The 22252-nt window shown below is 45.3% G+C and overlaps 1 protein-coding gene across 4 annotated transcripts in view; it reads right to left on the reverse strand.

Moving 5' to 3' along the window:
* LOC146867340 (basic phospholipase A2 VRV-PL-VIIIa-like) overlaps positions 1-22252 on the reverse strand; it is a 206044-nt gene that overhangs the window by 166161 nt on the left and 17631 nt on the right. For all 4 annotated transcript variants that reach the window (XM_085604263.1, XM_085604293.1, XM_085604268.1 and 1 more), the window contains exon 2: positions 66-117. In XM_085604263.1, coding sequence (XP_085460389.1) covers positions 66-105 — 40 coding nt within the window. In that variant the 5' untranslated portion in view covers positions 106-117. The remainder of the gene's footprint in view (positions 1-65; positions 118-22252) is intronic.

A 22252-nucleotide genomic window follows, 5' to 3' on the forward strand; every position in this document is an offset into this window, starting at 1 on the left:
TGAATTTGGGCTCATCTCAGCAGAAGTCATTCTTTATGATCAAGAGCTGCATGTTTACTACTTACCGTAGGATATCAGCACCAGAGACAGGAATGAGGACGGCATCTCCAGATATGTCTGTAAGAGAAAAGGTTATTAATATAGAGCCGAGCAGCATTCCTAGCGTCAGTGCATGTCACTGCACACACTAAATTACAATTCTGTGTTTGCACATGTGTGCCGCTGACAGCCTATGGTTAACGTTTTCCTCATATCTCAGCATGTCACTCTGCACCTTCCTCTGCAGACGGTTATGTATGCTTTGCTCCAAGGATCTGTGTATTACTGATAGCAGTTACTCAGTGTGCTGTAGAATGCAATCACTCCCAGTTTTTACTCGTAACTTTACCAGTTTGGTGTTGGCTGCGTGCATTCATTTTTTAGTCTCGCCTAGGCAGCACTTGCGCTGTCTCCTCGAGACATGCTGTATTATCAGGATATGGGCATAAAGCTCCGCCCACTTTCAGCCCATCTTCTTAATTGTCTCCTGTCCCTGACCTTTGCAAATGGTGGCTTTTTCTTGGTCAATAGGCTTAGTAGTCTCACCTTAGTACCGCCTTGTCCCTTCTTGTAACCTCTTGTGAAGACACCCCCCCTGTTACACGTGTTGTTACTCCCTAGGTTTTAATTACAGCCTCAGAGCACTATTTTCTTAAAGGGCTTCAGGCAGGACACATGCTTCGTCCTAAGCAAGGCTGGCAGTGGTTACTGTACACACTATCACATCTAACATTTATTAGCGACCGTCTATAAATTTACCTTTATCAGCTCCACACAGAGTACAACCTAATCCGGAATTAATATAATAATTATTTGTCACATTTAAAAGCTACTAATTGAATATATGGACATAGCTATCTGAATGTACTCATTGTACTGTCTTGCATGTAATGCATTATGGGTAGGGTGGATTTACCATATCTTCTGCAGGGTGCAGTACCATATGTGACCAAAAGTGGTCCTAAGGACCTCTTTTGGCCACTTATGGTACTGCACCCTGCAACATGGCTAGGCAAAAAACATTGGCATTTATTATCCCAATAACTCCAACTTTGCAAGGGGGAGTACTATATGTGGCCAAAAGAGATCCCATGGGACCTCTTTTGGCCACATATGGTACTGCCCCCTGCAACATGGCTTGGTAAAAAGCATTGGCATTTATAATGCCAATAACTCAACTCCAACAAATGTGAGACCTAGTGTTTTTCCAATGCAATAGGTCTTGCATTTTTTAAAGTTAGAGCTGTTAGCATTGGAAACAACAATGTTTTTACTTTTGCTTTTTTATACCATTGGCAATAGTGCTATGCAAATATAATAACTCCACCACAAATAAAAAAACATAAGTAAAAAACATTGTTATTTTTAATGCAACAGCTCTAGCTTTAACAAATGCGAGACCTGTTGTATTGCAAATGCTTGTTATATGTTTGTTTACGTAACATGTCCTTTATGTTCTTGTAAATTTCCAGAACTCTTTGTTGCTGTCTGGTCAAATTGACTTTTTTTGATGGGCATGAACTTCCAAACAAAATTAGTCAGTAGCCTAAAATATCAAAAACATCTTTCCATTATGTCTGCCACTCTCCACTGCTATGCCAGGGACCAATGAAGGAGTGGGAAACAGCAATCGCAGGCACATAGAGCACGTGCTCTCTTGGAGCCTGATTCACAAAGGAAAATGTGAAGCAAACGTTTCCAAATTTAAGAGATTCACAAAGAAGAATTTAAAGAGGCATCAAACCATATATCAACTTATATTTATGCATAGATATACCAATTAGCAGAAATTAGCATACTTACATAGTGTATGGAGATGTACGTGCATAAAGATACCTTGTAAGAAAATGATTGGGCAGATCCACAAGGTCATTTGTGTACATGGAATAATATGCTAGTTGTACAGCAAACATCAAAGCCCCATTTGGAAACAAACAATAACAGCTTCTATAGGGTTTGCAATATTCCCACATGCATGGGGAATATTATGTATTTGAAAGTTCACTATTTAGGTCTGAATATAGGTGTGAACAAGGGGAGGGACCCAAATAGGGGGACTAGCTGTCCCACAGTGGGTGTGGCATGAAGCAAAAAAAGTAGCGGTATAGGAAGGGCTATGAAAATCAACCGTCATACCTACAAAACTGTGTATCAAGGCAATCAATATCACACCCATTACTATTCAGGTAATGCTACATGTCTGCCGGACTTAGTTATTCTCACTAAATCTTGAAGTAAATCACATAGCAATAGCAATACCACGACACAAGAGGGGCAATAAAAAATTAAAAACACAGTTTAATAATCCTATCATTGGAAGCATATATCATGACGCACAAATACACACATGTAGCTGGTCACATGAATACACAACACAGACAAATAATAGACTCACACATAACGAAAGGTAGCAAAATGTTCACGCATTAAACAGATTTACAGCTGAAAAAGCATATGTCAAGATATACTTACATAAATGTGCTGTTCCCCAACAAGCTACCAGCCAATCACACATAGACCAGCATCCTAATTAAGCCACGAGCAGGCACAGTGAATTATTAACAAAAATGTTTTTTAGCTTGTTCAACCACACCTCATTCTGAGGAGCAGATTTACCACTGATGTTGACCTTACTTGCTATGTTTGAGGAAAAGGTTTTGTGGAGATACTGCTTCCTTTCAAATGTTTTTTGTTGTAATTATCTTTATTGAGTTTTGCATCATAAAGTGGGTGAGGGGGGCAGATTTGGTTTTAGTTATGATTTTGCGCTGTGCGGTCCTTGATGAGGGCATGCGCAGGCAGACACCTTAGCGTGTCTGACTCATGCAGAAGCGGACTGAGGGGCATCGAAGGTGGGTGTTGATGCAGGCATCTCAGTCCTGGGAGATGTTCATTGCGTGTGTGCAAAGTGTCTGGTGCGTTTATGGGGGCAGGTAATTATTACCCACCACCTGGTGGAAGTGTGTGAGTAGGGTGGCCAACTGGAGGGATATGAGTTGTCTGCATAGCTGACAGACCTCCTCATATCGGAGGGCGTCCTTCTCCACCGCACCCCACTTGCGCATCGTTCCTCTACACGCATTCACCGGGGTAGATGCTGGGGAACACCTGTAGGGTGTGACTGTGCGTTTGGCTAGCAGTAAGGCCAGAGCAGCTAAATGGATTCTTGTGTTTGAATATACCTAGGGAGCATGCTTCCCTTGTGTGGACGTCTGGTTATGTGACCTCACGCAGGGTAGAGTGGATAGAGTGCCAGTAATGTTGCAGGGTTGTACAAAACCACAGCATGTGCATAAGCGTCGCATCCAGGGTCCAGCAGCATGGACATTCAAACTCCGTCTTGTGAAAGTAACAGTGCAGCTGAGCCGGGGTTAGGTAAGCCTTGAGCTGGATGAAAAAGTGTATGCTTTTAAACCATGAATTGTGGGAGACCTTTTGGGGAATTTCAAATGCCCGTTCCCATTCCTCGTTGTGCAGTACCCTCCTGAACTTGCCCTCCCACTTTTGGTGCAGCGCTGTGATGGGAGTGCTTGTCAGTTTGCATATGGGAGAATATAGTCCGATAATAAGGTGGCGATCGGCCCCCAGAAATAAGAGGCACTGTGTGCGTCGCAGGCTCACCCTCCAAAAGGTCTCAATGGGTGCTACAGGTGTGACTGAGCTTTCGGTGAAGGAGTAATCATCCAGGTGGGAGGTCATTCTCTTTGGACAACTGGACAAAGAGTAGGAGGCATCCCTCGGCAAAAAAGTTGCCTACCATGAGCACCGGGTGGTCAGTCCAGATCCTCAGCTCCTCAGCAATGTAGTAACCTTGGTTATGCAGAAGACCAACCAGGGGTGAATTCATGGCTTATTGTGGGGACTTCCGGGAGAGGCGGTGTATCCTAGCCATGCATTTCTTCACTGTCACCACCTTCAGGGGCCAGGGAGCTATGGATTGTGCCTTTGGTAAGAGTAGAGCCCAGATCGCAGGTATTTACCAGGGGTCAGAGCTCGGGACAGGCCTTGCCTGAGTACATCTCAGTTGTCCAGCGGGACAACCGTTGAGGCTGTGCCACCAGAAAGTATACTCGAAGGATTGGGCCCCCAAGCCTCCCCAGTCCATCTGCAGGTGTAATTTAGCAAGAGGGATTGGCCTGTGTCTGGATCCCCATATGAGTGTACAGAGAAGAGAATCTAGTTATCTGAAGAAGGAGCGTGGCGGTATAACTGGGCGATTCGCAAAATAGTATAAAAGGCGGGGCAGGATAACCATGATCGGCAAGGTGATGTTACCTGTAGGAGCTATGGGGAGGGACTGCCAGAAATGCACCTGGAACCGGATGCCTGCCAAGGCCTTGCAGATGTTCCTCTCGTATAAGTCCAGGAGAGTGTGATAGAAATGGCCCCACTAAGTAGTGCCAGTTGAGGCAGGTGTCGCCAAGATAAATATCTCATGGATGCAGCTTGGGGCAGCCGGGTATACTGCAGACTTTGCCCATTTAACCCGAAGTCCAGCAGTACTGGCATAGTCCATGAAAGTGTCTCAGACGGGTGTGAGGTTGGCTGATATGTCCTGTATGTACAGGAGCAGGTCATCCCCATATAAGGACACCACGCGTATCCTGCCCAGGAGGGAGATGTTCCAATCCGACCCTCTCTGTGAAGCTGCATGGCCAGAGGCTCCATTGCAACCACAAATAGTAAGGAGAAGAGTAGGCATCCCTGACTTGTACCCCAGCCCACTGGGGAGGGGGCAGAGACGAGCCGACCCAGGCAGATCCGGGATGCCGGTTTGAAGTGCAGTAGTTTTGTGTAGGCTAAAAGTCTGGGTCCGATCCCCATGCGGAAGAGCACTGCAAATAGGTAGTACCAGGATAGGGTGTCGAATGCCTTCTCAAAGTCAAGAATGAGGCAAGCCACTTGTCAGAATTGCCCCCTCACCTGGTTCTGTACATGGAAGAGCCGATGTACATTCTGCGAGGTGCTGAGGCCAGGGATGAAGCCCGTTGATTGGGGTATACCAGTTCCAGAAGGTTCTGAGCATATCTGTCAGCTAGAATCTTGCCTTGAATTGTGTAATCCACCCCAAGAATAGAGATGGGTCTGTAGGAAGCCAGCAGTGTGGCATCTCTGTCCGGTGTGGGGAGGGTAACCAGGAGAGACTCTCAAAATGAAGGGGGGAAGCTCACTGATGCTTAATGCAGCTCTATACATTGCTGCCAATCTAGGCACCAAGAGTGATGAGAGGTACTATAGTCCTTTAAGGACAGATAATCTAAACGTGATGTTTTGTTACGGGAGAGGTTGCAGATAACCTGCATAACATCTGTGAGTGTGATCTCCGCTTCCAAGGATAGACTGGTGGCAGTCAAGATGCGTGGGAGGGCAATGCCTGCCGGGAATGTGTCAGTGTGATCTGGCGTTATGCTTTGGGGCACCCTGTAAATGGATGAGTAGTTGTCATAGAAGGCCTGCAGTATGTCCATTTGTGTGTGCACAGTGACGCCTGCAAGATCAATTAATTTGGTTATGGGGTGAGCCACCGATTCCTGTTGAAATTCTGCTGAATAAGCCAAGCCAAGAGTCTGCCAGACTTGTCTCCCTTCCAGTGAAATTTAGCAGCGTGGGACATAGGCTTTCTATAAGGGCAACATAAGCAGCTTTTGCATCGACTAGTTGCGGGCGAGCGTAGGGTCAGTTTCAGCTGCTTTTCTTAGGTCATCTAGGGCCCTCTCAGCTGCCTCCATGTCCCTCTCTAGGGTCCTGTGGACTCCTGCTATGTGCTGGATTCAGGCTCCTCTCGCAACCACCTTAAAGGTGTCCCACTTCAGCATCCTAGTAGAAGCTGTGTTGTGGTTCTCGGAAAAATACTGCCAGATGTGGTCTCCCTGCTCCTCCCGGAATACTGGGTCCTCCAAACAGTCTTGTGGTAACTTCCATGTAGTAGTAGGGTGAAGGGGGTGCCCATTTGAGATCAATGATGTGCATGTCATGGTTGGAGATTACTCATCCCAGATAAGCTGCGTGTTGAATTGGGGTAACAATGTGACAGAGAAGAGGAAGCTGTTGAGCCGCACATGTAAATTGTGTGGGATGGAGTGAAAGGAGTAGAGCCAGGATGAAGGGTGCCGGGGTCGCCGTGCATCCACGACAACTTTGAAAGCACTTTTTTCTTATTTCTCACTTCATATTTTACACATTTTTGCAGTAGCTATTCAATCTGTGGGTCCTGAAGAAAGCCGGAAGCATAATCCCTTCAGGCTGAAACTAGTTGACCAATCTGTAAGGCAACCTATTTGCTGAAAGTTGTCTTTGCACGTTTTTAACAGGATTGTTAGAGAGATGTGTATTAAAGTGTTTTCTCTCTCTTCCAACTCCCTTTTTAATTTTCACTTATATGCACTGCACTAGAATTTCCACTGCACAAGAGTTGATTTACTGAAATAGGACCACGTAGGTCAGTTATCTTCTCTGAATGCTTTTTCTTCTGGTTCTATCCCTACTGTCCAGTTGTAATCTTTGCTACTTGGTTCACCTCTAGGCTTAGAGGAGTAGTAGTAAGATTAAAGGATGACCAAGTGATGACACTGGCCTCTCTTGGCAGTTGATGGAAATCCTATCATTTGTCTTTTTCTCATTCTCTAAGTGTATGTTACAATAAAGGTAGTTATCTTTGGATGTCAAGATTCAGGTTCTCTTTTCCCTGCACTAATTCTTGTGACCACCAGTTCTTTTTGTAGTTTTCTCAGACTGTATTGGGGATTTGGACTGTTGTTTGGTCGTTAAACCGTTCCCTGAGACCCCCTTTTTCCCGCCAGGGATCTGTTGTTTTTGAGGCTAATGAGCATTCCCAAGTCTCCATGGAGGCCAGATTCGGCTCCCTGACTACAAACCTTAATGCTTACGAGGTGATCACTGCAAACTCGCACACAAAGTCTCAAACAGCGCCAGCCATGCTGCCGGTTGGGAGGGGGAGGCAGCCTTACGCCGGTCTAGGAACGAGCTGTTGCTACACAAAGGTACTGTTTGCCCTGGGGCTCACCAGATTAACCTTGCAATGAATACATTGCCACACAGATGTCGCATATGCGGTCAAGAGTTTAATAATGCTGCAGGCTTGCAGGGAAATAGTAGCACTGGGAGAGCAGCTTCCCAGGGCACAGCGATCAGGCATACCGAAAAAATTAGGTTGTGCCTAGTTAATTGCAGATCGCTGCCCAAACATGCTGACGATGTTTGGCTAGTTCTAGCTGAGAATACTTGGGATGCCATGTTCTTAACAGAAACCTGGCTAAATGCGGAGTCTGTGGCAGCAATAGCCCTTGCCATCCTGCCAGGTTTTAAAATGTGCCATGCTAATAGAGAGGGCAATAAAAGAGGGGGCAGGGTGGCCATTATTTTTAAAGACTCGTGGGAGCTAGTTTCCTCGGCCCCACTCTACATGCAGGGCATAGAAGGCATCAATTTTTGCCTCCAAATTAACCCCTCATCCTCCTTTTCAGGCATTCTTATTTATAGACCGCCTGATTGTGCAGCAAATGTTTGTCAGGATCTCTGCAACTATATTGCTCAAAAATCGCTAGTTCATGCTAATTTTACAGCCCTTGGGGATTTTAATCTGCACGTGAATGACCCCAACTGTGCACAAGCAGCTCAGCTGGTCTCTTCCTTGGCAGGGGCCAATCTTATGCAACTTGTATAATACCCTACGCATAAAGCAGGCCATACCCTTGATCTAGTCTTTTCTAACATCGCCTCCATAGGTATGGAGACTCCCTGCCCAATGGTTTGGTCGGATCACTATTTAATTCCATTTTTTGTTAATCTGGCCAAACCCGGACAGTTTAAGGGCAAACGCTCCATTATAAAAAGAAATTGGAAAAATTTGACAGCAGCATCCCTAAGTCTGATTCTACAGGAAAACTATCCACCTCTATCTACAGACCCCAATGCAGATGCCCTCACTGTAAATCAATGGATCTCCGCGGCTGTGGAGTCCATTGCTCCGGCCAGAGTTGTGAAATCTCTTAGACTCCTCCTCTGCACCAAGGTTCTCTGACTCCCTTAGATAAGTTAAATGAAAAAAAAACACAGTGTTGATATTAAAATAAGCCTTTTTTATATTACACAACACAATCACTAACACATTAGTATATCTCCTATCCAGAGATATCAACAAAATACACAAAATACTTTGAAATAATCAGGTAAGTGCACAAATATACACAGGTCTCCAGGGGGAGATCAAACCATATATTAAGAAAGTGGAATGCAAACTGCAAAGGAGAATGGGACTTGGACCAGAAAACTTAGAGGAGATGGGGACACAAAGAACCACACAAGGTAAGTACCCAGGAACCCCACGGAGACTGTATGCAGAGTGGATGCACAGCTGCGTGCCCATTGGAAGTCAATGGAGAAGTTGCGATTGCAATTGTAAAGAAGAAGGGCCCTTCCCGAAGGACCCAGAAGATACCCTTTAAAGACGGAAGGTTGGAGAGCCACCCTACCGGTTGATCCCTCAGGAACCACGTTACCTGCACCCGTGTAGCCGGGTTCATAGGGGTGAATTGATCTTGGAACTTGCCATAGACGACAATGGGACACTTTGAAGAAGATGCCTCTAGAGAAGTCGGTGAAGGAGTCCAGTGGAATCCAAGAGTGGATTCTTGAAGTGAAGAACCTACAAGCAGAGGGGACAGAGTCTATGCCACTCGGAGGTAACCAGGAGGCATGGAAGTATAATGCCCACCGATGTTGAGAGGTTCAGAAGAGACAGCAATGACCTTGCAATGCAGCTGCGAGGACCAGGCAATGATGAGGAAGACTAGGAGCCATGCACTAGCTGTCCCCCATCGGATGTTAGTGTCTAGGTGGTCGGTGTTCGTTGGGAGCACCACCAAGCCTTGGTAGGAGAACAAAAAGGAGCAAACTTTGGGACCAGCAAGGTCCAAGGGAGTCACCAAGTGCAGGAGAGTAAGAGTAGGCCCCAGGCAAACAGGGGAACCCATTGAAGCCAAGGAAGACACTTGAGAGGACCTACAGGCCGGAGGCACAGGTGTCGCAAGAGGACCTCAAGCAGCTCATCAAAGTCTGAGGCCAACGATGCAGGGAGGACTCTGTTCTTCAGGAAGTGAAGTGCTGGAGGTCGGAGCTTCTTGCAGCCCGAAGATCTCTGGAGTGCAGAGGCAACAAGCCTTGGCAATGGCAAGTTTATGCGGTGCACAGGGGTTAGGTCCCAGCAGCCCTGACGAACGATACTGTCCTTCAAGTTGCACGGAAGACAGTTCAGGCCTCTAGGGAGCCAAAGAACCACCACCTGTGTCGCTGAGCATCCGGATGTCCATGGGACATCAGGAGCAGCAGACCATTCTGCTTCTTTGCAGTGCCTGTAGATGCAGGGGAGCTACTCCTTCATTCCAAGGGAGATTTCTTCGCATGTCTTTGATGCCCACAGGTCTTTTGGAGAACCTGGATGAGGTACAGATGATGCAGAAGACTTGAAGAACAGTGAGACCAGAAGCAGCAGGAGTCTTCCTAGGTGCAGTCTCGGTTCCAGTCAAAGTCCAATGAATTTAAGTGTCCAGACGATTGAAGAGTGATGTAGTTTTAGGGTTGAGTCTGTTCTAACAACAAATCTGAAGACCCACCCACAAGGGAGCCCTTAAATACCTGGCAGAGATGGCCATCTGTAAGCACTCATCATCTTTTCGGGCCTTCACAATTTCCTCCAGTGAGATTCTCACCTCGCCTGGCTGTTTGGGCTTCCTTGCCATGACAATGGGTAATACCCAGGGAGTCGGTCCCTCAACTCGTTCGATGATGTCCGCCTGCTCGAGTTTCCTCAGCTCCTCCTCCACCTTTGGCCATAGATGAAATGCCACTCGTCGATGCTTGAGGGCTACTGGTTGAACCATGTGATCCACATGCAGATGGACCATGTGATCCTTGAGACATCCGACCCCTTCGAATAGGAGCTTGAATTTATCCACCAGGGATTCCACACTCTCTTGGTGAATTGCGAAGGTGAACACCACCAGTTTTAGATGTTCGGCAGCTTAATAGCATTCCAGACCATTCCTGGGTAACATAGACTTTGGCTCGAGTAGAGCGAGAGTTATGAGATATGTCGGTGGTGAAAACTCCAGCCAATGGAAGAGGGGCGGTTGATCCATAAGCAAATACTTGGGTCGACATTTGTCTCAGAGCTGGTGGTGCTGAGAGGGTCTGTAACAGCGAGCTCGCCATGATGTTAATGGATGCCCCCGTGTCTATGAGTGCCTGAACTGGATGTCCAGCAACCAGTACGCTGCACTTCAGGATACGCCTCTTTGGACATCTGTCTGGTTGCATGGTGTGGATCACGTGTGCGGACCCCTCAACGTCATCGTCATCCATGTCCTCTTCCTCTTCCACGGTCTGGGGAGTGTCCACGGTGTTTACTAGATTAGTCCACGCGCTTCTCCATGATGCAGAGTGACATGCCTTTGCAAAATGATAGAGTTTGTTGCATGCCGAACATTTCTTTCTTTGGTCAGGGCATGTTCCTTGGTGGGGGAACGGCCCCCCACAGCCATAACAGGTACTCACAGTAGATTGTGTTTTGCTGCGCTCCAGCTTTCTTGTGGGATTTCCAGGTGCTACGATGTTAACTGGTTCCGTCTTTACCTGTTGATGCAACGCTGCCTCCATGTGCGCTGCTCACACTTTTGATAGCGCCTTCGACCTCCCCATCATTAACATGTCAACCATTGACATTCCCGGGACTTGAACTATCTGTTCTCTCAGTTTTGCGGACGCACATCCCTGAATAAATTGCACCCGTATCTTGCCATTGGCATCTGGCCCAGTTCTCAGAGCTGGGTATAAAAACTGTCCACAGACTGTTCAGGAAGCTGCCTCACCTGCCTCAGTAGAAAACGTTGGTGGAGTTGTCAAGTGGCTCAAATGCACGTTTAGGGCTGCTTTTAACGTGGCGTATGTGTGAGGTGGGCCGGCTTCCGTCACTGACTTTCCCAGTTTGTGCATGGCAGCACCACCCAGGTGTAACAGGATAGGGCGTTGCCGTTCAGCTTCTTGACCCACTGCCATGAAGTATGTCTCCAGCCGGTCCAGCCAATCTTTCCACTTGGCCACTTGTGCGGAAGGCGGGTCCAGTTAACAGGAAGGGTTCGACAGGCGGCACCGTAGCCATCTTGCATGTACTTTGTAGGTGCTGATGAACCTGGGGTATGTTTGGTAGGTGTTGAGCTGTGTGGCTGTGGCTCTGGTTGTAATGGAAATGCCCAATGACACTTTCTTTCTCTCGTGTAGCTGTCCACTTGCTTTTACTGTTTTTTTCTTCTCTCAATTTTTCCCTTGTTGTTGCCCTGGGTAGTGGTGGCTGGGGTATTCTCCCCTTCCTCACCAAACAGAGTACACACCCTGATGGCAGTACCATTAATGTGGGGCCTAGCCCTGGGCCACTCCACCTTATGGCCCAGCAGTGTGTCACTGCACAGTGACTTCCTTCCTGGAGAGAATAGTGAGGGTGAAGTGTGTCTGCTCCTGCTCCTCCTTCCTGGAGAGACTACTGAGGGTGAAATGTGCCTGGATGGCGGTGTCCCCAGCCACAAACGCTGCACACATGGGCACCAGGGACCTGAGGCTCGTAGCCCGTTGAGAAGGGGGACAGGGCTTAAGCACCCAGCTGCTCCGGCAATTTGCGTGCCTCCACGTGGGCACGGCCTCTGTGAAGATGAGGCGCCGGGAAGTCTAGGCTGTAGAAAGCCGGGCTCCATGTGTCAGGCACCGACGGGCTCACCTGACCAGGACCGGTGATGTCACCCTCCTCAGGAACCACTTCCCTGCTTCAGCAGCATACGTGGAGCGGGAGGAGACACGCGGGCTGGAGGCTGCCAGCCTTCAATGTGTAGGTAGAGTGCACCAGGGACGCTAGGGTACGACCACCCTCGTTGCCAGTTGTTGTGGGCTCGAGCCACTCAGAATTGCTTTGTGGTTTGGTGGCCTAGGAGCAGCATGCAGTATAAAAATGGGACACACACAAGTAGCACATTTGTGTAGTACTCGAATCACGCCTCCGATTCCGGTACTTCTTTTATTTCATTACTCTCTTCTGGCCACTCCTTCACAAGGGCCCTACCAACATGAGGAGTGTCCTGGGTGTGACCCGAGACTCACCCCTCAGAACACCACCAAAACATAACAGGGAGTAAGGCCATATTACATAGAACTGTAAGGACCTGTCCCCATAAATGTATACTTGAATACTTACGAAACTAATGAGAATATGGGCAAGCAAATGAAATAATAAATAGAAAACCCAGATCAAGATCTGTAGCAAAAACGACTTAATAGTATCAAAAATACAGATTATGTACACAAATGATTGGATTATGTATTTTCATTTAATGTATTTTCAAAGTACATTGTTCATGATTGTAAACATTATTCATAAAACAGCAATGTGCATATCCTTCTACAGATTATTGAAATGCGACTAACTATTCATTGGCACCTACGCATTCATTCTTCTAGGGTTGATACAATCAGGATATGAATTTTATATAAAATCCTGTCCTAAAGGTGTCCAAGTAGATCTATATCTAATGCAGCACAATATGCGGGCCAACTAAAAATCTCAAATTTTTCTCTGTATAGCAGTAGCCAAATCTTATAGATCTTCGCGATTTGTTAAAGTTAGAAGGAGAGATTGCTGTACTGTTCACTGAATGAAATGAAACATGTACAAATATAACATGGCTAGTAGGATTTGACCAAATAAACCCTACACGTGTTTCGGCTCTGCAGCCTTCATCAGGATGCCATGATGAATGACATCTTGGTCCTCAATGTATAGTCGCTAATCGAGTTAAAGATGCCCCATGGCTGAGTGCTGTATGTCGTTCCGGGGACCCAGAGCACCCTCTACACTGCTTCACCTTTGCAGACCCCTGGGTGGAGCCTTAGGATCACACACAGGGACCCCTCACAATTGTGCCATATCTGAACCCCGCAAGAGACTCCTTGCCATACTTGAGCCACACAAGAGGCGCCTGCTACATGTCACAAGCCTAGACACTCCTTATACTATGCTCACAATTGTGCCTGCTCCCCCCTCAGTGGGTTCCAAGCTCACATGTAGTCAGTGGCATCAACAATAGTGACTCCCCTTAGACACCCCACACCTTTGCATAAAGGGGCCTCCCCAACCAGACATAGGGATCCACCTTATAGTTTTTCCGAACAGCAACACCATTTTCCGGGGAGTGTCACCAAACATGGGCCAGCTATGATCTGCCACCATGGCCCAGCCGCTGGCTCTCACAAATAATAATGATAATAATAATACTGGAGCTTATATAGCGCAAACAGCTACCTCAAACAGAGGTGTCCCGGCACTCTAACAGCAGGCATTACGCGCATAGAGGTCCAAGCACTGATCCCAAGCCTAGTCAGGCCTAAAGAGCCATGTCTTCAGCGTTTTTCTGAGGCAGGTCTCAGAGTAACCTTGAGGGAGGTTCCCAGGCAGGGCGTTCCACATTTTGTCCGTCCTCACTGAGAACACTCTACCACCCAGACGGGCTTTCACAAAGCAGGGGGTACTAAGCAAATTTTGTGAATTTGACCTCAGAGATCGATTTTGCTTGTAGCAGCATATTCTCTGTTTAAGATATTCAGGAAATTTTCCCTTTAGAGTCCGGTAGGCCAGAGTCATGGCCTTGAATTCGATTATTTCGGCCACTGGGAGCGAAGGAAGCTCATGTAGATGCAGGGAGACATGATGCCGAAAAGGTATGCATCTGATCAGTCTTGCAGCCTCATTCTGTACCATCTGAAGGCGTCTAATTGAATATTTAGGAAGGCCAAGATATAAGCCGTTTGCGTAGTCCAGCCTGGATGTCACTGTGGCATGGACTACGGATTTGCGGCAGTCTTCTGGCAGGAAATGTAAAGATTTCCGAAGGTTTCTCAATTATCTGAAGCAAGTAGCAGAGACCTGCTGAATTTGAGCCAAAAAAGAAAGATCAGCCTCCCACTTCCCGCCTAAATTTAGAATATTAGGGAGCTCATTTATGAGCCCCTGCGTCACTTTTGCGCCGCCGGTGCGTCACTTTTTGTGACGCACCAGTGGCGTAAAACATGTGCCATGTTGCGCCATATTTACAAAGTGACGCATCTAGGTAGATGCGTCACTTTGTAAACCCCTGCGCCACATTATACCTGCGCCAGGTATAATGTATGCAAGGGGGGCGTTTTGACGCAACAAAGGGTCGTAGAAGTGACGCAGTGAAATCTACGAGATTTCACTGCGCCACTTCTAGGGTGCAAATGCGTCAATTTCTTGCGCCTGCCTCAAGGCAGGCGTAAGACTGACGCAGGCCCTTTCACATGGGGCTTGCCCCATGTGAAAGGACACATTGCTGGAGTTGCGTCACTTTTGTGACACACTCCAGCGATGCGTCACTTTTGCGCCTACAGATACGTCAGAAATACTGACGTATCTGTGACTCCTTGCGACATGATGCGTCATACTGTAAATATGACGCATCACTGGAGTCGCAGGGAGGGCGCAGTGAAAAGTGGCGCATCACTGTTTTCACGCAGTGATGCGTCACTTTTCATAAATGAGGCCCTAGTAGCGGGGGTAGGAGGAGGGCCCATTTCTGACAGCCACCACAGATCTGGTGCTGGCGCCGGGCCCTTTCTAAAGAACAGCACTTCTGTTTTTCCCGCATTGAGTTTTAACTTGTTTTTATTCATCCATAATGCTATGTCTCTCAAAAAGCCTTTAAAATTCTTGATGGCATCTACCGTCTGCTCTTGAAACGCGAAAACCAACTGGGTATCGTCAGCGTAAGAAATCGCTTTCACCCCCCAGTTGGCAATCCAAGAGAAAAGCGGAGCAAGGTAGAGATTAAAGAGCAGAGCACCACACCAAAGGTGTTTAGGTTTTGATTTAAATGGTTGTAGGGCGACTCTCTGAGTGCGACCGCTCAGATATGATTTCAGCCAGGCCAGCACCTTCCCCCTGAAGCCCATGTCTCGTAGTCTCTGAACCAACAAGGCATGATCGACTGTGTCAAATGCCGCAGACAGATCCAGGAGCATCAGCAATGTTGATGCCCCTGAATCGAGCAACCCTCTCACTGACTCAGCCACCTTGAGTAGAGCAGTCTCCGTGCTGAATCCCGCCCGGAATCCAGATTGTGTGTCATGCAAAGAGCCCTGGCTCTCGATAAAGCTAGTCAGTTGGCGCTGGACCAGCTTCTCTAACATTTTTCCCGGCGCTGGCAGTAATGAAATTGGCATGAGATTGCTGAGATCTCCTGGGTCTCCATTAGGTTTTTTCCTCAGAGGGAGAAGGGTAGCGTGTTTCCACTTGTCTGGGAAAACGCCGGATTCAAGGGAAGTGTTCCAGATATGAGATAGCGCACAAATAAGAGAATGAGACAATACTTTCCAAAGTTTAGGAGTACCTGGATCATCTGGGGTGCCTGATCTGCATTTCTGAATTTCTGCCAATGCATCTTGCTGCGAAATTAGTACGAAATTTGTGAACGAGGGTTCCGCCATAACTCCCAGCGGCCTGTCTGATTTCTCCGTTGCCTCTGGTGTCGAGAAGTAATCATAAACCTTCGAAATGTTATTATCGAAGAAACTTGCAATCTTTTCACACAGAGCCGGGGAAGGTTGCACTTCGGTCTCTAATGCTTTGGGTTTAAAAAAGGTCTGAACCACCTTAAAAGCCTCTTTACTAGAGTGATCTGCCTTGTGGATACTAGTAACTATGTAGTTCCTCCTGGCTGCTTTTAGCAACTTATGAAATTCTTTCAATGCATTTTTATAAATAGCTTATGCCTATTCGCAGTAGCTTGCTCTCCACTGGCGTTCCAGGCGTTTACACCTGCTCTTAGCTTACACTATTGATGATTAAAGTTGGTATAAACAAGATGCTTTACCAGGCGAGGAGATGTACATTACTGTGGCGTAGAACTTCCTCTACTGCAAGCCTATAGCTGTGGAGCTCTGGAGTAGACCACAGCCTCACTCCAATATAAAAGCGGTTTTAACATCAGTAGATCTCCCACCCTTTTTTGTCTTGTGTCGAAGTAGAATGGTAACGTGTGAGTGCTCTGTGGGAGGATAAAAAGCTATCTCAGAAAGTTGTTTTTCTTAGTAATCAGGCCTTTGGTGTTCGTGAGTCCCCAAACCTTTGCACCATAGAATGCAGCTGCTTGTACTTTTCAATCAGGGAGTTTAAAGCATCCTACTCACCTGTGCGGGTCTCAAGGCGTGGGGGGGAGGCTGCAGCCCCGATTCAGCCCAAAAGCCAGGCCTTGAGGCTTTTCCTGAAGGTGTGCAGAGTAGGGGAGTGTCTGATGTTGACTGGGAGTTCATTCCAGGCTTTGACCGTGATGTAGGAGAAGGCTTTTCCAACCACTCTGGTTCTGCAGATGCACAGGGTTTCTGCTAGGGTGAGGTCGGCGGAGCGGATGTTCCTTTTGGGTACTTGGAAGGAGACTCTTTCGTTGAGGTATTTGGGTCCGTTGTTGTGGAGGGATTTGTTTGTGTGGGTGAGTAGCTTGAAGGTTACCCACTTCTTGACGAGGAGCCAGTGGTGGTCTTGTAGCTATTGGGTGATGTGCTCATGTCGTGGGATGCCGAGGACAAGTCTGGCCGCGATGTTCTGGATGGATACTTTTGCTCTATAAAGCTCTATGGCTGGGACACAGATTTAGAGGTGATTAACTTGAACCTCTTGCTAATGGCTGAGGCAGAATGTAAAAGTACCATTTCCTTCTTTTCCATTTGAGATTTCCAAATTCTGCTCTTATCAGGCATATCACCCAAGCAGGTGAAAGGCAAGACACAGGTAGACGGGTGCCCGCATCTGCAGTTCTCCCGCCACATCACCTGCAGGGATGGAAGGCTGTTGTTGAGCTGGCTCCTGGAGCGCTAGAAATGTGTGTCTGCCAACTTGGCTGGCATAGCCACACCCCTATCTATTGCTTCCTTTAAGTTATGATCCATGACATGATAGTTGACCAGGAGAAGGGTCTTACTTCACCAACTACCCACTCCCATGCCATCATGTTAAGGTACAGGCGGGAATCCACTTTGTGGCCTCTGGATCATTCTAGAGAACCAGTGGGGCCATGGCTTGAATTTCCTGGGAAACCCAATCCTGGTGCTTGCATAAGGTATTGACATACATCAAGAGTCAACTCCTGCAGGATGTCAACATGTCACAGGCACTGCATGACTGGCAACAGGTGGCACAGCAGATCTATGCCATTGTTCCTTTCCCCCATGTGTTTACTGACATCAACTGCACATGTGGCACTTTAGTCACAGCATTATCACAGTGTATACAAGTGACACTTCATCAATGTGCTAACTGCTGTGATGCAGGGACCCATAATGCAGGGGCCCTTTCACACACATATGTGTCACCTCTGATGGTTATAAAGTTGCCATGTATTGCACCATGAGTCAGTTATCACGTCAAATGATTGTAAGCTAATACAGAGACATTTTGCTTCATGCCGAGCACCGCAAACGCACACAGGACATGCATGTTCACTCAGTACATGACATGCCGGTAACTGGTATACCTCGCAACACTCTTGCCTACAGAACCCCTTATGTAACCTGATGGACTATGTATGAGCGAGACATATGAAGTCAATTAGCCATGTGCTCTTTCAAGTGGTGCTGTATATGTCCTACTCACATTCTCCTGCGCCCCATCAGACATTCAACTACCAGGGTACTCAGCGGAGGTATCACAGAACACACACCGGCCTGAGGCATCACTGAGTGCCTGTTTGGAAGGATCACTGACAGAATATCGACGACAACAATATCGACCCACCAGAATATCGTGTCAAGAATATCGATGTCCAGAATATCGACATCCTATCTATAACATGGTAAGTACAAAAATATCAAGAAAAAAATATTGTTGTTTAAAATATCGAAGTTAAATGTATCGTTTTTTTATGTTAAAAAAATATTGTAAAATAAGGAAAAAATACAATTAACTTAAAAATAAATTATTTTAATTTATTTTTAAATGTAAATATTTATAAATATTAAATTTAGTTTTAAATAAATAAACATACAATCTGCAATTTAGTATATATATTTACGTTAAAATAATTAATAAATAATATTTGTATTAAATTATAACATATTAGAAATATATCAAAAACTACAATTAAATATATATACACAAGCACCTGTAACATAAATATTATAAATTTAAAAATATATAGTATAATTTTATTATATAAAATATTAATTACATTTTAAATAATAATTTAGTACAAAAGTAGGAAAAGTGTTGGATAGGGGAGGGGTTAAAATTACTATTCCCACTCCAGTGAGTGCAACAGTAGAGAAAGTGTTGAATAGCGGGGAGGTAAACAATTACTATTCCCACTCCAACAAGTGTAACAGTAAGGAAAGTGTTGGATAGCGCAGGGGTTAAAATTACTTTTCCCACTCCAGTAAGTGCAACAGTAGGGAAACAGTTGGATAGCGGGTGGGTAAAAATTACTATTCCCACTCCAATGAGTGCAACAGTAGGGAAAGTGTTGGATAGAGGGGAGGTAAAAATTAATATTCGCACTCCAACCAGTGTAAAAGTAGGTAAAGTGTTGGATAGCGGAGGGGTAAAAATTACTATTCCCACTCCAGTAAGTGCAACAGTAGGGAAAGTGTTGGATAGCGGGGGGGGGGGGGTAAAAATTACTATTTCCACTCCAGTGAGTGCAACAGTAGGGAAAGTGTTGGATAGCGGGTAGGAAAAAATTACTATTCCCACTCCAGCGAGTGCAACAGTAGGGAAAGTGTTGGATAGCGGAGGGGAATACTTTAGTGTTCCCAATCCAGCAAAATAATTAACATTAATTAACAAATAACTAATTATTCAAAAATAATTTACCTCCCACCATATTCCCCTATAAACACCACCACCAATATTGCAAAACATGACAAAATTAACATAATTAATTGACAATTAATGAACTAATAACAATTAACAAGAAAATTAAAAACAAAAATTATTTCACACAATTAACACTATAAAATAACTTTAAATTAATATTATAGAAAAATAATAAAAAATGTATTAAAATTATACAATATAAATTAATAAACACATAAATATTAATTAATAAACATTATTATTTAAGTAATAATAATTAAATTACTTCCCACCCTATTCCCCTATAAACCCATCACGGAAATAATATACAAAATGTAATTAAAACATAATTAATAACTTCTAAATATTATTAATAAATGTATTATAATTAAATTACTTCCCACCCTATTCCCATATAAACCCACAACCCACTATGGAATTAAAAAGCAAAATGTTGTTAAAATTTTTTAAATAACTTATACAAATTTAACACAAAAGCAATACTTACACAAAAATATAGAACACATACATTTAAATTAAATACTAACCTACATAACAATAACTAAAAAAACAATATTTTTAACATCGATATTACTTACCTTCAACTCGATATTCTTGTCAACGATATTCTGACAGTCGATATTCTGGCATGATGATATTTCAACATCGATATTCTGGTAGGTCGATAATTTAAACTCAATATTTTGTCTGTTTACCTGTTTGGAATGCTCAATTTGTGCTTCGGATGTCTTCATCGATCAGGAGGGATGCTACTCTACTTCTCTAATGAAGTTATTAATATCACGCTTTTCTACGTGTGGAACAATATAATCATACAACTGTACATGCACACAGACCCGCATCAGGCACTCTGTCTGAGGCCAAGCACCTGAACTAGTACAGTGTCCAGAAGTCAAGGACTGAAGGAACATAAGCGAACCTTTGGCTTCACTTCAACTGAATGGCATGTCTGGTTGATCTTTACATTGGAAGGGCAGTGCTTAGTGAGTAATTAAATGTGGGCATACCAACGTCATCTCCTCACATGTGAGGCATCAGTATCACTGACACAGAAGAGGTAGGGACATGTTACAGAGGATGGGGCAGGCAGGGTTGTGAAATATGTGGTAATGCTCTTTGTTTTAGTTTGCTCTTTAGTTTGCCTACCCCTTGCCTCTGTGCTGTTAAACGGGTGGATTGGCAGTATCTATCTGTACAATAATGTCGTAGCAGGTTATGAAAGAGAGAGCTCATGGATAGGATGTGAGCTGTGGCAAGGCACCCATACTGTCCACATAGAGAATTTCATGGAAGCAATCATGCTTCAATTTGGGTAACTTTAGTTCACCTTTCCTATGTTATACATGAGCACCAGGGCGAACCCCATAGAAATGGGTTAAGACGTCATGTAAAGCAGTTAACCAAAGAATTGATAATGACATACCCGTGAGGAACTTAAAGTCTAGTCTACCACAAATGATGTAACAACTTCACAATAAAAAAAATTTAGAATGAAGAAACTTGGTTCAGGAAATGAAACGTTATGCATAATTAAAATAGCACCCCATTGTATTCATTTGAAACATTGGTAGATTGAGTTTGATATAAAATATCAAAATTGTGGTCAAATGTCTAAGAGCCCTTCCAATCCCCAGCCCAAATCTGAGCACCTCAAGTGGCTGATATAGGAGCCCTGATACTTTTAAGGCGCTGGTGGTTCCCTATATTTCAGTTACACTTTGGACATTTTAGCCTCTACTTAAGAACAATTAAATGCTGCCACTGCATACAGTCGAGGCATTCCCATTGAATGCGATCAAGGTCTCCCTGATTCAGACATTCTTGATCATTATCCCCTTGATCCATGTGTAACCAATCATTGGCTCCTTTTCCAAACTCCTTAGTCCGGCTCACTCCCATTAAATGTGCATTTGTGGCCCTCTGCCGGAGAGGTGAGTGTGAGTTGTAGAGTTGGATACATGATGTTCTCTCCCATGCAAACACGACGCATGGTATCCACCAACACGGTGCCTGTTCTCGGGTGCTGAAGCAGCTGATGAACATAAACGCAGCCAAACAAGACATCCCAGTTATCTCTCCTATCATTTGTTGACTGTATGATTTCCTTTGACGATGAAAAAAGCGCTTCTGCCGCCTCTTGCCAATGTTCTTGATATAGAAATACCATACACACTTACATACAGCCTTCCTTACCGGTTCCGGCATATTATCCCCACTAACACTAATGCATCATGTCATACCAATGGAAGCACAAATTCCCTGTTTTGCTCAATGCCAATGTATCCATTGGGCACAGGGTCAAGACTGATTTGCATATGGCTGGGTCCAAACTGGTATGGCATGGTGAGCAAAAAAACGATGGATTTAGGCCCAGATCTCTGTACTGGGGTGAATGTATGACATTGTTCTGCATTCTGTCCATCAATAGTTCTTTTTGCATTTGTCACCACGAGTGGGAAGGGTATGCTCAGCCGTGAGTCCCGAGCTCTCCATGCCACTGGAATCAACCTATCCTGGCTGAAGAGGGGTGAAACCCCGAAACCGGTCCTAGGATGCTTGTTTCCAGTCCAGGGAGATCCTGGCCTGGCAGTTAGGGCTGGACTGTTCCCATTGGGCACAGGGTCTAGACTGATTTGCATATGGCTGGGTCCAAACTGGAATGGCATGGTGAGCAAAGAAACGATGGATTTAGGCCCAGATCTCTGTACTGGGGTGAATGTATGACATTGTTCTACATTCTGTCCATCAATAGTTCTTTTTGCAATTGCATCCATGCTATCATGTTCCACAGCAATGCACATTTCTCGCAGTACTGCAATTAGACCTAACACATCCCATCACCCAAAATGACACTGTGGGTATCCCATTGCCCCTCCCAATCAATTTCCACTGTACTCAAGTGATTCAGACCTATGGTACTGTAGCAATCCATCCATCACCTCAAAAACACTCCTACCACCCAGTCACCTCCATATACATTGTACATATACACAGGTCCCACGAGCTCTTACAGTGACCACTTTGCTCATTCCATCAACCTTCAGACTATCAGCCACATAGTTAAATATGTTAACCCAAAGGCAACCTACTCATTGCATTACTTCAAAAGGCACAGCAACCAGCTCTTTGACCTGTGACAGTGTTTTCCTCCTAACACAGTGTTCTTAGGTGCCATTGCACCCAATGCCACAGCAAAAATGTAATCACAATAACACTTGACCATATCCATGCCCTAAAGACAGTGTGGGTTTCCCATCTTCCCAGTGGCACTGCTGT

This window comes from Triturus cristatus, chromosome 1_2, assembly GCF_964204655.1.
Source record: "Triturus cristatus chromosome 1_2, aTriCri1.1, whole genome shotgun sequence".
Classification (NCBI taxonomy): Eukaryota; Metazoa; Chordata; class Amphibia; order Caudata; family Salamandridae; genus Triturus; species Triturus cristatus.